Raw genomic sequence first — 17,864 nt, forward strand, 5'->3', positions numbered from 1 at the left:
TTATCATAATATTAGTAGGACTGAAGTTTAATTAAATTATTCCAGACTCTAGATTCAGCCCAGGATTTTTTAAGCCACATGCACGTAATATGATAAAACTTTACACTGAATGAGTGGTGGAAAAATGTCTGACCATAATGAGAATTCCAGTTTATTTAAGGTTGGGGTTGGGGTTAGGATTAGGGTTTAGGGCTATGGGAAATCCTTGCATTTCTCTTACATTTCCTAACAACAGTTTGGAAGATGTTTCTATCTCTCCAGAATAGTACTGACAACCAAGCCAAAAAATAGCACGACTCACTGTACAATGTATTCAGTGATGGATCTCTGATTACACAGGAGCCCAGTCCAACCTAAGTACTTGTGCTCTTCAGTGGGGTCTTGATTACCCCCAAACCTACTGTGGCTGCCTAGAAAGGCCTCCAGAGTTGGTTTTTGGGCAGTTCCAAGAACTGCAGGGCGGAAGGGCAAAAGACACCAGAACTCCTATCAGCATCACATTTGACTTAGGCCTTCTTGTCCCAATGTATCCTAAGATCATCACTTCCTGGCAAATAGAAGAAGATATGGAGGCAGTGAGAGATTTTACTTCCCTGGGCTCCATGATTCCTGCAGAGGGTGATAGCAGCCACAAAATTAAAGGACACCTACTTCTTGGAGGAAAGCAATGACAAACCTAGACATCTTAAAAAGCAGAAACATCACCTTGCCAACAAAGGTCCGCATAGTCAAAGTTATGGGTTTGCCAATAGCAATGTATGGAAGTGAGAGCTGGACCATAAAGAAAGCTGACTGCCAAAGAATTGATGCCTTTGAATTGTGGTACCGGAGGAGACTCTTGAGAGTCCCCTGGACTGCAAGGGGATCAAACCTATCAATTTTGAAGGAAATCAACCCTGCGTGCTCACTGGAAGGACAAATCCTGAAACTGAAGCTCCAATACTTTGGCCATCTCCTGAGAAGAGAAGACTCCCTAGAAAAGACCCTGATGTTGGGAAAATGTGAAGGCAAGAGGAGAAGGGGACGACAGAGGATGAGATGTTTGGACAGTGTCATTGAAGCTACCAACATGAATTTGACCCAACTCCGGGAGGCAGTCGAAGACAGGAGGGCCTAGCGTGCTGTGGTCCATGTGGCCACGAAGAGTCGGTCACGACTTAATGACTAAACAACAACAGCAGTCATCTTTAGTCCTTGGAAGTCTTTTTGGTGGCCTTGGGTAATTAATAGCAGTTGACTACTAGCACACAGAGGGATGTGGTGGCGCTGTGGGTTAAACTGCAGAAGCCTCTGTGCTGCAGGGTCAGAAGACCAGCAGTCGTAAGATTGAATCCATGTGACGGAGTGAGCTCCCGTCGCTTGTCCCAGCTCTTGCCAACCTAGCAGTTCGAAAAGATGTAAATGCAAGTAGATAAATAGGTACCATCATGGTGGGAAGGTAATGGTATTCCATGTCTAGTTGCACTGGCCACATGAACACGGAAACTGTCTTTGGACAAACGCTGGCTCTATGGCTTGGAAATGGGGATGAGCACCGTGCCCTAGAGTTGGACACGACTGGACTAAATGTCAAGGGGGACCTTTAACTTTTACTAGCACATAGTACCTTTTCCCTGTGGACTACATTGTGTTGCCCCACATCAGTGTGGCTACACAATGTAGACACATGAAGGTCTCATGATCTCAGGGATCCAAACACAACAAACTGTTTCTGCCATAAAATATAACATATTATAGGGAAATACAAGACAACACATAGTTCTCTGTTTGCAATGGCTGCATTATAGGTATTTGTGTAGGACCTGGAACTAGTAGAAAATACCTTTCTTCATTGTTCTTCCTTTATTAATAGATTATCCATATTCACAGATATGCCAGCTTTCTGTAAATCTAATTTTTGCCAGATTTCTGTGGTGCATGGATTTTAATGGCTAGGCATAATCATCATATCTATCCGGTCAAGTTCAAATCCTGACAATATCAAAATCTACTAAAATCATTGCCCCAAGCAATGCTCTCTCCATTTTCTAACAAACACAAGCCATTACACACTTTCCTGGGAATGTCTTGCCAAACACAGTGCTACAGCCAAAGCCAGAGAGGGGCAAGGCAGGAACATGAGTTCATCAGCTCTCATTCTGTGCTCAAGTAGTAAGACCCCTTATGGTCTATCTATATGGGTGTTGTGTCTTTGTGTGTGGTTGAGGATTTGTACCTGTGTCTGATATAAAGTAGAAGGCATCCATTACAGAAGTCAGCTGTGGTTATTTGACAGTCTGTTTCTGATTACGAGACTACATGAATTTCAAGTTTGATCTTTCACTCACAAGCAATTACAGCACTTTAGTCTTTGTTATTGTGTCAGCTGTGGTTTCCTTTTTTCTTGGTTTTTTTCCCCTATGTCAGGTTCCAGATTTTAAAATCTTCCTATAACTTGGAAGGAGAAAATGTAAGGGGACAAAATACATTGTTCTGAAGTGTGTGTGTGTGGGAGCCATGAATGGTATGACGGTTGCATGGTCACACAATGCTTCCTGTTCGGAGGTTGCTGAGCCCAGGGAAAAGTTAGCTGGAGAGGAGAATCTGACACATTACTATCTACTTAGCTTCAGCAATGCTTCCAGGGAGTTCAAAACAAAATCAACAAGGCTAGGCACGTAGAAGCAAGGCATTTCCTTTGCAAAGGAAAAGCTTTCACCCACCCACTCAAACATGAAATATTCTGGTAGCTAGGTCAAAGCAAGACCTGATTTTAGTACCACTAATCCTCTCTGCCAAAAATCTAGACAGCTGTTTGAAAGGATTTTTGTATTTTATCAAAGAAAGGGGAAAGCTTAAAGGGGAAAAAGGCAAATGTTCCAAAAAGTTACAAAGTGGTTTCCCAAAATACCCTTAATATTAATTAAGGCCATTGAAGGGAAATACAGTAGAAAACAGCAAGCACTAAGCTCAACTACCTAATGCTCATACGTTAACAGATTGGTAGCATACTGCATCCTTTGTAGGACAGCATGTAGATACAGTTATCTTGTTCTAAGTAAGACTTAAGCCCTTCCAGGCATTTAGAAACAGTGGGTGAGCAAAGCACTTGCTCCTGAGACATAGGCTATGCTGTCTAAACAGTTTTCCTAATCCCTTTTATACATAAAATGAGCTATTCCAACCTTGTCCTGATCAGTCTCTTAATTCTTAATCCCCTTTCATATTTACCCAAAACAAAAGCATTTTCTTCCCATTTTCCTTTTCTGCAACTGAAATTTGTATGACTCCAGGGAAGGAAGCAAACTTTCTTTTCAAATCAAGAGTTAAAGTGGAAGTGTTAGATCCCTTTTGGTGCTGCTTTGATGAGGCTTCTGATAAGAGCATGGAGGTGTCAGTTCCCTCTCAGTTCTTTTTGAAGTGTTCATTAACAGGAGATCAATTGAAGGTGTTAATTGGTCTTTTGTTCCAAATTAATACTGACTTTTGCCTTCTTGTCCAGCTTCCCCATTTCTCAGTTTCTTCACATATGGTTTGTCTGCAGACCATTTGGAATGAATTTAACTTACCACTATATTAAAAACCCAAATATTGATTAGTTGGGCCCTATTCTAAAGGCTCAGTAACTTTGTGTTACACAATTGCTGAATGTTCCACTTTTATTTGCATTACCATTCAACGTTAGCTCTGCTAGGACCAATTTTGCTTGTCCCTTGGGGTGGCTATCTAATTCTCTGCACTCTATAAATCTTCATGTTCAGCATATACTATTCACATAATAACTGGAGTAGAAGCTCAGGTTTTTCAAATGTATCTGCACTGAATTAAAATCTATTAGCCAATGCTTGTCACATTTCATATCTTAAAATGAATACTCTTCTTACATAATCAGACCTGACAGTCTTGCACAATAGGTTCAGCATCCAACCACCTTTGATTAACCCTCCTTTAACAAGAAAAAGGCCAGTGATTTTTTTTTTAATGAAACCTGAAGCTGGAACTGAGAGAATTATATTTTCTGAAAGTAGATATTCCTTTATCAGCATCAATGTGAATAAATAACACTTTGCAAATTCCTAATATGTCCAGGGACCTAAAGATATTTTATGGAAATATTGATGGATGATACCTGTTAGGATACATACACATCATAATAGACAAGACACAGAGAGGAAATCGTGCTGCCTGGAAAGTGGGGAAAGGAGAGTAAATGGAATGAAGAGCTAAATGAGCACTAGAATGAAGAAGGTGAAAGACCAGTGAGAAGGAAAAGCAGTAGTGGGGGAGCAGAAGACAGTTGGAGACAGAAGGAGGAATGGGCATATAAGAGATAGAAGTAGGAACGGATGTGTAAGGGAAAAGAAATAGCACCAGGATGGGTAAGGAGAAAGAAAAAGCTCCTTGGGTCATGCTAATGGTATCAGGCCAGACAGATAAATAAGCATGTCATCAACATAAAATCTGTACAAATGGGTGAATGAGGGGAAAGGAAGTGCACTGGAGCAGGGATATAATTTCTTTTCATCCCTTTTTACCTTTGTTAATGATTAAAACATTTAAATATATCTTCTGTTGTCTTAAAAAATTCTTTGGATGACTGAACAATATTTTAAGCTTTGAATCCACCATTGCTGTCTTGGAGTTTCTACACAAAGTCCTTGACAAAATTTAAACCACTCGTTTTGTTGTCTGCAGCTTACCATCAGCTATGTTGAAACAATGATGCTCACTTCCGAACGCCAGCAACACCTGAGGCGCCAGTATTGTTTTGAATGTGACTGCCTCATGTGCCATACAAAAAGCAAGGTAAGTCAGGCAAACTGATTTCTAGATTGTGACTCTGATACTGTCAATGTGTAAAAATGAATGGGCTAAGCAAAAATGAGCTTGGCCCATAGGTCTGCTTGTGTTCTCAAGAAAGATGGATCCGAAATTAAAGAAAAGCAGGAAAAGCCAAAGAACCCATGCTGATCTAATTGCTCATTGGAAAAAACAACAACCAAGGTCCAGGGTTGCAAAAGACCTTAAAAATAAAACACTCCTATTTTGTGTGATGCACATGTGTCTTCCTTTCTCTCTCCCTTGCAGCCCTCCCATATGATGAATTTGCCAAGTTTATTTTATTCATTATTGTAGGGATTGATTATTTGATACATTTATTACAACCAGGGTCTCATATGAATTGCTTCTGAATCCACAGTGGAGTGAGAAGCCAGCTGAATGTTCCTTCATATAGCATCTTATCCAAGCTGACAAAACTAGTCCCTTAGAGATCTTGGTAGAATGAGTGACATTTCTGAAAATGCGTTTAAGTATGAGTTGGTTATATTGACATTGGATTCCCAGTGTGGTGTAGTGGATAGAGTGATGGACTAGGACTCTGGAGAACAGGGTTTAAATCCCCATTTAGCCATATAAACCTACTGTAGGATGGAACTGGTAAACCACTCCTTAAATATCTCACTTACCATGAAAGCCTTATTAAGTTCCCTGTTAGAGATGGGCATGGTTGAAAAAATGGTCATTTGTTGTGATTTATAATTCATCAAGATCGATGAATCACAAATCATGAATTTACTATTTTTATTGATGAATCAGTTAATTGATACATTTTGACTTTACAACCCTAAAAAACTGTGAAACTACACTACTGGACAGTATAATACAGTAGTGCCTCGATTTATGAACACCTCAGTTAACGTAATTTTCAGTTTACAAAGGAGAATCCATGGGAAAAAATTCCTCGATTTACATTGTGTGTTTTTTTCGCAGTACGAAGTAAGTTTCCCCAGGATGCATTGTGCTTGGAAGTTTATAGCGCTGCCCCCATTCCTATGGCAATCCACGTTTTGGTTTATGAATTTTTCACATTACGTAACATCCCATAGAACACATTAAATTCGTAAACTGAGGTACTACTATATTCTGTTGATAAACTATATTATGCAATAAGAATAAGAAGACAAAACTGTTGCCGCACCTGCTATATTTTAATGGGTCCTTTCCTGAGGAAGTAAACTTGTCAACAAAATCTTACACTAAATATAACAGTTAGTCTTTAACATGCCAAAAGATTTTTGTCTTCTTTTTTATTTCCTGATATAGTTTATCAACAGAATATTATGGGTAATATTGTTCAGTACTGTAATTTCACTGGCTGAGAATTTCAGGGTTTTAACAAGTAGTATCTAATGATAGTTGGAGATAAAAGCCATTCTCTACTTATATCACTGTCAGTTCAACCAACAAGATGTAGGATTTCCTGGAGAAATGCAGCCGTTTGTACTTTTTAAAGGCAGGCTCCCTTGACAGTCCTTGACTATCTCTTTCCGTAAACCAGACTCACGTTTTTCTCTTATGCTGCCGTCTCCTTACAGCTACAGAACTTTCATACAATGAAAGTTGGGTTTTTTAATAAACGTTTACTCTGTGGTCATGGATTTCATAAAGCTATCAGTTATCTTCTCCCCGTGGAATATGTCGGGCCTGCCCTTTTCTCTACAATAATATCAGATTTATTTTAGTCTGTTGCCTATATCTCCTTTGTCCCTTCAGAGTTAGGAGTGAGCTCACCCCTGGGGCTCTTGAAAAATCATTTTTCAACTAATTTGCTCTCACAGTGATTTTCTAATTATTATTTTTGTGAATTGATGTTTCCTCTTAATACATTTCCATTTTTTCTCTTATAATTATTAAGCAGTGCAGATTTTAGAAAAATTGTGAGCACAGCTGTTGTAGTATGTGTGATTGCTAGACATTGTTTGATTTCCTTAAAAAAGTAAACTGCGCAGTTACTTAGCTTATTTATTCCCCACATTAGTATCACAGTTCAGCGCCTTTTAGTAAGGCTGTGACTACATAATCAAATAGTACAGGATTTTTTCTGATCACATTATGCAAAGGCCAATTTGAATTGACCCAACCCTTTTTGCTCCCAGTGCAGCTTTTTTCCTCAGCTGCTGGGGACTTCTACTTTTTTTTTTTTTAGCCAGAATTATTTGAACAGACCTTTCTTCATATGATCAGTTGATTTGTTCTTGTGAATATATATGGTGTGTGTCTGTTGGTGGTTTTTCAATAATGTAGGCAGTTCAAGACTGCTGGAACACTCACCCCCACATTCTTTTCCCCAGGCATCCTCCAACTTTTTATATTTGTTAAAATGTATGAGATTAGCACTAGATCACCTTATCAAATCAGTCATATTGATATATTAGTTTAGCATTAGATCGCTTCCAAACAATTTTTTTTAAATTATGAACAAAATGGAAACAACCCGGATGAAATTAAAGACATTCCTGTGGTATGTGGTATTTCTCTATACATTAAGAAGAACCTTGGAATGCTGCCGTCTTTTCTGGAACACTGTAAAACCCTTTCAAAATCAAGTGGCTTGACAGTGAACCATAAAAGGATCAGGACAAGAGGAAGGAAGGAAAGAAGGGACGTCTGTGGGCTGAAACATGAATTGCATCATATCAGGTGTGAACACAACTCCTGCATCAATCTGCAGTCACTGACTGTGAATTCAGCCATAATACAGGTTGCAAATCAAATCTCAGCAAAGCCAAATCAGAGTGACTCAGCTTTCCAGTGTAGAGGCATCTTAAATCCCATTACTGTATGTTCAAGGGATTATACCGAGGTTAATGAGCATAGGGTTTCTGACCTCTGAATTATACTTCTTTTTAAAAGATTATGATTATTGCGAAAGAATTGAGAGTTGTTATATGATCCAACAAACATCATGCTGTTCTGAGGGAGCTTTCCTGGAGAATGTGTTCCTAGCCCTCATTGTTGTAGAGCAACAATGTGGGAAACATGGCTTCTCAGATTTGTTTAGATAGCAGTTTCCATAATCCCTCAACCTTTTCCATGCTAATTAGAACTGATAGAAAGATGGGAAAACATGCAGAGAATTATTGCTAAAAGGGGTGGTGGTGTTGTAGTGAAAGTCCTAATGCTCAATGTGTGCACTTTACTCTGCTACTTGTATCTCTCAGATTCTTCCCTAAGCCTATTCTTGTCTTTCTCCTATAACCAATGAACCATATTCATCATTTATATTAAGTTCCAATTGCCCCACAATTACATTTAACATGTACAGTAATTTATAAAGGCCGTTATAATACAATTTCTGTTGCCTCGTTTGTGCCAGAGGGTGATCGTATTTTTTTCTCTAAAACCTGTCCTGCCTCAGAAATGTAAGAAAATATTCCCTTAGAATTTTAATGTCACGTCTCCCACTTGAAAGTGTTACTGCTGAATTTCTTCATGTTAACTTTTAATACTAAAATTAAGACAGAGCTACTGACAAAGAGTACTACATTAATATTCCCTATACTGATTTGACAACATCCCCATCTGCCAAAATTCACCTCCTTGTGAAAAAAATAGGGCTGACACCGAGATCAGAAAACTTACTTTTTAGAATTGCTGCTTAGAGATTGTGTTGGCTGAGGGATTGTCAAAATTGTAATGCCAAAAACAAACAAACCCACAACCGGTTTTCCAAGTTACATTTTTCTCATTTTAGTTTTACAGCGTTGCTAAAAAAAAATGCTGAATAGAATTAACATATTTTTTCTTTACTCTGAACTCTTTACTGATAATATCTTATAAACAGGATGAGGGGATTTACATTCTAAGCTTGTAAAGTAAGAGTGTGTTTTGTCTTCAGATAAGTAATTTAATGTGTGATGGCTTTTATAGAGTCTGAGACAATATTACCTTTTGTGGAGTGTGTAAGTCATCAACATCCCTAAAGGAATCCATACTTTGAATCTCTGCTTTCGCAATTTGTGGAAGATTGAGGATAATGAACCACTATAAAGAAAGCTACCTGCCATAATCTGTAATTTCGGATAGTTTTAGTTCACAAGTGTGAAGTTAATATCACTCTGCTCTGTGGTCTGGTCTTGTGCTCACTCAGCTAAATTATACTTAGAGAGAGTCTTCTTTGGCAGTCTCTATTAGTGAGAAATCTAACAGTATAGCTCACAGGAAGCTCTAGTTTCACATCCATTAACCAGATTTTGAAGGTTATTACTTCTGCATACAAACTATGAAACCCTTCATTGATCTACTTTGCAGACTATTTTCTGATTGAGCCTCAGTTATTACTCCTGTCATGTCCTTATCTGATGGCATCATTTGTGTTATTTTTAAAATGTGTACCCCAAGTTTTTAGCCAAAAAAAGGCAGTTGATAGTAATAAAATAGTGATCAATGGAGCAATCGCACACCTCAGCGGGCGTGGAACAAGAGCAGGGATTGCCGCTCCTTTTGCTGCTGCTCTCTTTCCCCTAAGTGAAGCTCAGGCCATGTTGCCTTTCCCAGTGGTTCTGTGGGGAGCCATCTTGCAGAGTTCTCATTTATGAAACAACAAAATGGGACTGAAGAAAGATAAGGTATAGCCAGCGGACCCACCTGCCTCCCCAAACTGCACAAAGCCAGTAGCCAGAGGCGTAAGAGGTCTCCCTCCACAGCCAGATGTGCATGAAAGACGTGTTCCTTCCCACCTGCTCTGTTAGGAAGAGGGATGCTTCATAAACCAGCTATTTAAAAGTGAACTGTTATAACATATTGCCGCTTGCAGCCAGTGAATAAAGTGACAAGATACAAAATATGGATTTCAAAAGACCCACAACTTTATTAAACTATTTCACATCATATTAGACAGTCTAACAAGACTAAGGATAGGTAAACTTTGTCACTTATCTATCTTCTGGGAGTATTTTCCCCACACATTGGTGGCTCCCTAGCCTAACCCCACTTTCATCTCTCTCTCTCTCTCTCAATCTCTCTCTCTCTGTGTGTGTGTGTGTGTGTTAGGAGAAAGTCTTTCCTTTGTGCCCTCTCAGCCAAAAGAGTTTGCTTCTTTTGAGCTTATATTTCCCCATATTGTTACACTTCATTGTGATTCTGTATTATGTGTCAATTCTTTAAATTCTCCTTATGCAGTTCTGTGTGAATGAGATCTACTCAGCCCGATCTATTTCAAGATGCACTATTACCAACATTCAAAGATCCCTTATGGGATCTATTTATTTATCATGCTGCCCTTTCATCCATCCCCAGAAAGATCAGGACCACACCCACCAGAAATATCACTTCTGCAGTCCTTCCCCACCCTTGAAGGACTGCAGTAGTGGATTTTCACACACCCCCTCCCCATCCTTTGTCCATCTAACAAGCCTGTTCAGACTAGGGGGAAGTGAAACCAGCGTGGAGGATATATCAGGGGTCTCAGACTAAACAAGCTACTTGGATGAGTAGTGAAATATTTCAACCTAATAAGAAAGAAGTCCAGTTGTCATGGCTCAAATTCCAGATAACCTCACCTGGATGACTGAGAATCTTCACAGATAAATCCCTTATGGGTGTCTCTCAGCATGTGTGAGTGTACCCTTGGGCTCTGAGGAACATTCCTGGTAACACTGGTTGTAGCCTGGGGCCAATAGGGCCCTAAGGAGCTCCCTGTTACTGCCCCCTGTACGACCTGACCAAATTCTGACCTTTTTAACCCAAAGCCACCCCTTATCTACCCCATATATCACATAGGAATCTGAATGTGATAGAAAAATATAACCTGGGTCCCTTTTGTTCAGTATGGGAATTAAATAGTCCAAGATTTCTGTCTGGCCCTAGAAGCAACCAGAACTGTCTGGCTAGTATCAGCAACAAAGCTAGTGGCATTGAAGCAGGGCAAACCTTTTAAAGGCTTCTGTCTTTGCCCCCAGTGCTGCATGCATAGATGCCTCTGACTCCATTACTGAAATGGGAAAATGCTTCCCCACCAAACTGCATAATAGTGGGTGTATAAGGAGGCAATATGCAAAACAGACTTTTATTATTAACAAAAAAGTTGCCGCCAGAAATAGCATACATAGGAAACTGGCTGAGTCAGACTGGATGCACACCCACAAACAGTAAGAACAACAGCTTTGTCCCTGTGGTATTCCATGGCAGAATATGCTAGTGCTGTATGGTACAAATTGTCACATGCCAAACAAGTTGATGATGTAGCTCTTAATAAATCATGTAGGATTATTACTGGCTGCCTGAAACTTACCTCCCCCCCCCGAAAAAGTATATTATTTGGCTGGCATTGCCTCCTCAGAAGTACATAAAGAAGTGCTAGCAAATAATGAATGAGATAAAGTAATACAGCACCAAACCTGTGTATCCCCTAGACAACAGCTAAAATCAAGGAAAGATTTTTTGCATACATCTCAAACTCTAAATATTAAGCCAGAAGAAGCTAAGATGAAACTATGGAGAACAAAAACAACACACTTTGCTGAATGGATGAAACATTTTAATTTGTTTTTAATTTTACCTATATTTTGTGTATGTTCATAATTTTAAATTGTGCAGTGCTCTGATATGAATAAGGAAAGAAGAAAGTGGTGTCTTGTGCGTGGCTACAGCCATCTTTCCCACATTAAAACCAGACACGGTAGCATAACTTCTGTAAGTATTACTGTTTCCTAGCAACTATAGCAGTTTGATTTCAGGGAAACAACACAAATAAAAGAGAGCTTTCTGCAGTGACATTATCTGGGTGGTGGCGTGATTTCTAACCTATGAAATCCATCCTGCACTCGACAAACACCTGGAAAGCCCCTAACATCTGTATCAAGAGTATTGGCAGAGAAATGTGTCATCCTTTTTACAGCTTTAGTGACAGTGATATGGAATTGTCTTTGTGGTGGCCAAGTCTCTTCCTGTATGAAAGACTGTCTATTTGAAGCACTGCAGGGCTGTTCAGTCAAAACCTGATTTAAAGCTAAAAGCCCCCCCCCCCAAAAGGAAATGTGTGCTGCTTATATACCACCCCATAGAGCTAGCCTTAAAGCACTCTCTGGGAGGTTTACAGTTTAATTATGAAGGCTACACATTGCACACACACACACACACATACACACATACACACACACACACACACACACACACACACACACACACAGAGAGAGAGAGAGGGAGAGAGAGAGAGAGAGAGAGCAATCTGGGTACTTAATTTACTGAGCTCAGAGGCATGGATGGCTGAGTAAACCTCAAGCCAGTTGCCTCTGATTGAACCTGGGCCATGAGCAGAGTTTTCACTGCAACATTGCAGTTTAACCACTGTATATAATCATGTAAGAGACATGCCTGTCCAATTAACTTTACATAGTCACCATGAGAGACTAGGAGTAAGGACCTGGAAGGTACCCACAGTCCTCCCCACTCAAGTGAGATGCCTGGCAGTTCTCATCAAATTATTAAAAATATAATAATTTTTATTTTGTATATGTATGTAGAAATTAGTGAGCAGAATCCTCCTGGGGTTTTTGCTTGCATAAAAGAAACAGTGTAAACTGTGGAGCCAACTGACCCTCATTAATGAAGTGTGGATTTCTGGGCATGTACCACGAAACACCCAAGAATGTTACCAGCACCTTGTTAATGGCTAGCAATTTGCCACTGTGACTTGCATGGTTCCCTTTATACAAACATAAATTGGCAGTTGGATTCTGTCCAGCATATGCAATTTCATGCATATCAGTGTCCTCCTTTTGTTTCTGTTTGGGTGATGGATACTCTTCTTTTAGGTTTAAGCAGCTACCCTGACTTTCCCTGAAACTCACTTTTTTGTTCGTTCGTTTGTGTTTTTGCTAGCCAGGCTGATTGTGTTGCCTGTGATTTAAAAGGCCTCATAACCTTGGCATAGATTTTGGAAGAGTGAAAGATAGTTGCATTGTGGTTATTGTTTTTGTCAGAAATGACACAGAAAACCCAGAAATTATTTCTAAGTTTAGGTTTTTGTTATGGTCATCTGCTTCTGGCTTCTCAGATTTGTCCTGGTCAGGATCCAATGCCTTCTGAATGGCAGGACTTGACAAATGAGATTTGAGATCCCAAAGGTTGTTTACCTTTCTTTGCTGTTATGGGATCGTTTTCTCCAAGGGAGCAAGCTGGTCACAGTGTTTTTGAGGATGTTTGAGTGGGTTGGGATGCCAGGGGAGGTGGGGGAGGCACAGGACATAAATTATAGTGCACATAAATGAATGAGAGCTTGGAGACATCTGCCAGACATTCAGATTCAGAGACTATTGGAAAAGGAAGAGGGTATTAACATGGCCTGACAATTTGGCAGGCTTAATGTGCTGTGCTGCTGAAGCAGGATTGGAATACAACACTCTCCTGAGTCCAGCCTAGTAGTCATCCGAGAGGAATACAGTGTCATTATTCACAAAGCCAGAAGGCTGGAAAGAAATGTAAGCCTTGTGAAAGATGATTTAAGCAGACTCCCAGAACAGTTTCTGTTTAGGCCCTCATGGTTTTCTCTGGCTACCAGCTAGACCAATGAAAGGAAGAAGTACATGTAACTACCCGAGGCCACTTCACGCACATGAGGGGAATGCTGAATGCCTGCCACGCAACTCAGCAAAGAAATATATATTCCAGCTATATGAGCTGGAGATTACATGTGTACGATTTGCCACCATTTCCACAAAACGTAGTGAACTGCTATCAAGAGTCACCAAGTCCGCGGCAATCACTATAATCCAGTGGAGCAGCAAACAGAGCTGTCTTCATATGTCCTCATTTTATGCTGATACCTTCAAAAGAAATTTAGTGGTACCACAGCATGTGGGAGTTGGAAAGCAGCAGTTGTTTACCCTGAAGTAAATGAGCATCTGGGATGTATCTTTTACTAAGGTGTAATAGGTAGGAGGGATTGGCTACCTGTGCAAAATTCTGTGCTGAGTTATAACTAAGGTATGGAGCAAATATGTGGCACACTGTAAGAACCCACTAGGGAACTCCCATCTGAAATCCTGGAAACCTAGCTCTAGATCAGACCTGGGCAAAGTGTGGCCCGTGGGCCACATACGGCCCGCAAGCCACTCCTGTCTGGCCCGCCCGTAGCCGCTGAATGAGCCGGAGCCCCGGCTCTGGTCACCCAGCACGGCAGTAAGCAAAACTTGTGAGATCTGACACTGGGATCTCATGAGTTTTGACTGTTACTCTTGAGTCGCAGGCTGTATAGCCTGTGGCTCAAGAGGCCGGAAGCGATCCTTGTGCAGGCGTCGTGATGACACATCACGTCGCCTACGCGGGATAGAAGACAGTCAGAGAGGAAGGCCACAGGGGAACGGAGGACAGGTGAGTTAGCTCAGTGTTGGGTTTTTTTTCTTTTCCCCCTGCAGTCAACAAATTACAGCACTCACATAGTTAAGTCCCTAAAAAGTTTAGGGAGTTAACTATGTCAGCCTTGTAGACCGTTCACCACAGGGCCTCACCCAATGGGGGCCTATTGCCACAAATTGGGGGACTGTTTTTAAGTAAAGTTGGTTCGGCCCCTGAACACATTTCAGATTTTTCATGTGGCCCCCTATAGAAATTAATTGCCCACCCGTACTCTAGATGAACAAATAGAAAGAAGCTTCTAAAAGTACCTTCCGAAGTTCCTATTCAGCTTTATGTACCTTTTATTTCAAGGAGACTCCAGGTGAGCATGCATAGGATTGCAACCGTAAACTTGTTTTTGAGGTGGTTCCTGCTTGCCATCTCTCGTTAGTTTGAATCATATTTCATCATGCTATACAATTCATAAAACCTATAAAAAACATAAAAACATCAGTAATTAGTCTAAGGACATACTGGTGGCAGTATGGCTCCTACCCTATTGCTTGGTGGTGGGGGGACAATAAAAACAATAGAACAAAGAGGGAATCAAGCCTCCAGAAGCCTCCAGGGGGCATGATTCCCCTTGTTGTTGTTGTTTGGTCGTTTAGTTGTGTCCGACTCTTCATAACCCTACGGACCAGAGCACGCCATGATTCCCCTACTAAATACTATTTGGGTCTTTGCATACATTTTTATTTTGGGTTCCATATGGCATTGTTTTGGCATTCTTCAGTCACTTCTGGTTTCAATAAAAAGGACAGATGCGGCACCTTTCAGGGGGTTGTTTATGTGTGAAGGTGAGATGCTGCAGTGCCCAAACATTCTTTGGTTGTATACCTTGGTCTAAAGCATTGTCCCCCTAGAAGCATCCTTTAAATAACAAAATAGGCTAACCGCACACCCTAGGAAAAGGTGATCTTGTCATAGTTAGATTGGACATCTATCAGTTTGCATGCATGTAAAGTTTTATTCTTAATTTCAACTGAATGAAATTTGGGTGTAGGTCCAGTAAACTTTATCCTGCTCACACTTTTCCACATATTCACTGAACAAGGTTATGTCATGTGATTCAGAGACATAAAGAAGTCTTCAAAAACTGGTTCTCCCTTCCCCTCCCCTGTAATGCCTTTGTTATTGATGACTTTATTGTGCAACTTCTCACTACTGGAGAGAATATGAATTTCCAAATATCATTTATAATCTAGCCATCTAATTGTCTTGACACTCATTGCAGTATATTTGTATTTATAGTATGTTGTGATACTTTATCTAGAAATCGGAAATTTCTTGATGGTGTTCCCACCATTAGTAACTGACCATTCTAGCATAAAAAGAGCAGGCAAGTAGCTTCAGGACACACATGGGTATGCACAGTTCCATGCACAAAAAAATTCTAGTTGGAAAAAAACCCCTGGTTCTTCCAAGCCACTCTTTTTCATTTAAGATTTGAGACACAGTGTGAACTCATTGCCACTAAGATACAGTGCTGTGCTGTGTGAATGAGAACTGAAACACAGAAATTCAGCAAATGCAATAGTCAACAGCAATGTTGCAGTGATGTATGAAATTAGAAGAGTTACTGTACATGTAGGAGTGTTTGAAAGCTTATTCTCAGAATTGACTCTCCCAATTGTGCAAATGTGACCTACAGTATTTCAGGATGATGAGTCCCACCAAATATAGCACAAGTCTTACTTCTGAGTAAAGAGAGTTTAATAATACACCAGGACCTACGTATTTAATTTATTTAAAATATTTTAGCCCACCTTTCTGCTTTAAAAGAAGCTGAGACAGGATGTATTTGGAATTCCAGATGTTTTGCCCACTAATTCTGTAGTCCGTTACCATTAACTGTACTATGTGGGGCCCACGGCAGTAGTAGGCCAAAACATCTGAAGGGCCAAACATTTTCTGTCCATATAATACGCATTGCTGTCTGAGGGGGGTGGGCTCTGAGAGATCTTTGGGTCCAGGTTCTGAAATTACCTTGGTGAACCACTGTGGGCAAATGAAGGAACTACTTGTGTCTGCAGACACAGGAAATCTGCATTCCAGATGATTCAAGTCTGTTAGGTACAAACACTGTTGCTTAATACTTTATATTAAAAACGGACATTATACTTTATATATTCTCCAGATATACAGACACAGGAGAGATTCATGAACTGGCCACATCTCACTGTGATTGTTGACTTTTACCTGTTCCCAGCCCAAATCAAATGTCTCTGCTGGGTCCACATCTGTAGTAATAATATTAATTTGATCAAATCTATTAGTCTATTAGAAGGAGAAATACAAATGGACTGTTCTGTCACAATGTACTCAGCTAATTAGCATGGGAAGTCATCTATGGAAGGTACTGTGAAAATGATGAGCTTTGATCTAAATGGGAAACAAAGCATGGTGGAGTTACAGCACTATTTAGAATGAAATACATCCATTTGGTTATGTAAATATTTTGGTAGAAGTATCAGACGTGAGATATGAGTCAATTACTGAAAGGTTATTAGAATACTGAGAAATGCAACATTAGCATTTTGCTGGTTTAGCCAATTAACTGAGCCCAGCCTCCATGACTGAACAGCTCAATAGTGTGTTCAGATTGCTTAAATATGAATATTTTAAATGTGTGTATTAAATAATAAAGATTGAATTTTTTGTTATAATTTTCATGATATGTTCACTACCTGTGTCTTTATTCACTACATGCTAATGTTCTGGATGTTAGAAACTCTGATGCATGTATGTACAAGCAAAGAAGAAAAATCTCTTAGAACAACAGAAAAATTACTCTCCTTCCCCTTTGACCCAAAAATAAGCACTAGGAACACAATGTGTATTCCATTTTTTTCAGCAGCATGCAAAACATCATGCAGTAGACATTCCAGAAGTAAGGTTCATTGAGGCATGCCAAACTGGGTCACTCTGAACAACCTGAGGCAGAAGAGAGTGCTAGCCCAGCCTCGCTCCCCACCTGTCACTGTCTCCACACAGGGGAGGAGAGCAAGGGGAGGAGACAGCCTGACACATGTGGAGATTCTCATCTCCCAATTGTGAGAAAAAGCTCCACGTGACTTTCCTATTCAGATACTCCCTCAGAATGCCAGGCATGTACAGTAGTGGGTCTAAAACTCTCCCTGCTTCTGCATTTAGATGAATGCTTTTCCGAATACCTGAACAGGTATGTAGATATACAAAGTAAGTCATTGTATAACATTGTCATCTTTGTAAAAAGGTAAAACGTCCCCTTGACAATTAATTTCAGTCATGTCTGACTCTAGGGTTGTCCGACTCTAGGGTTGTGCTCATCCCTGTTTGTAAGCCAAAGAACTGGCATTTGTCTCTAAACACTTTCCGTGGTTATGCAGCCAGCATGACTAGGCACAGAATGCCATTACCTTCCCACCAAGGTGGCACCTATTCATCTAATCGCATTTGCATGTTTTCGAATTGCTAGGTTGGCAGGAACTGGGACAAGCAACAGGAGCTCACCCCGTTGCACAGATTCAGACTGCCAACCTTCCAATCGATAAGCCCAGTGGCTCAGCAATTTAACCCACAGTGTCATCCACGTCCCTGTCACCTGTATAGTAGTAAACAATTTCACCCTGTTTCATCCATATACCATGTCCTATTTTTTCCTCAAAAAAAAAAAAAAACAGGAAAAAATTGTCAAGATATATATTCCTTTTTGTCATATAAGGTTT

The 17,864-nt window shown here is 40.2% G+C and overlaps 2 protein-coding genes across 7 annotated transcripts in view; one reads left to right on the forward strand and one right to left on the reverse strand.

Moving 5' to 3' along the window:
• Positions 1-17,864, forward strand: part of SMYD3 (SET and MYND domain containing 3) — a 506,262-nt gene that overhangs the window by 419,144 nt on the left and 69,254 nt on the right. For all 6 annotated transcript variants that reach the window (XM_020787921.3, XM_072992853.2, XM_072992847.2 and 3 more), the window contains one exon: positions 4,675-4,785. In XM_020787921.3, the coding sequence (XP_020643580.3) occupies positions 4,675-4,785 (111 nt within the window). The remainder of the gene's footprint in view (positions 1-4,674; positions 4,786-17,864) is intronic.
• LOC144585865 (uncharacterized) overlaps positions 1-17,864 on the reverse strand; it is a 236,428-nt gene that overhangs the window by 154,881 nt on the left and 63,683 nt on the right. The gene's annotated exons all lie outside the window — the stretch shown is intronic.

Source organism: Pogona vitticeps, chromosome 1 (genome assembly GCF_051106095.1).
Source record: "Pogona vitticeps strain Pit_001003342236 chromosome 1, PviZW2.1, whole genome shotgun sequence".
Lineage (NCBI taxonomy): Eukaryota > Metazoa > Chordata > Lepidosauria > Squamata > Agamidae > Pogona > Pogona vitticeps.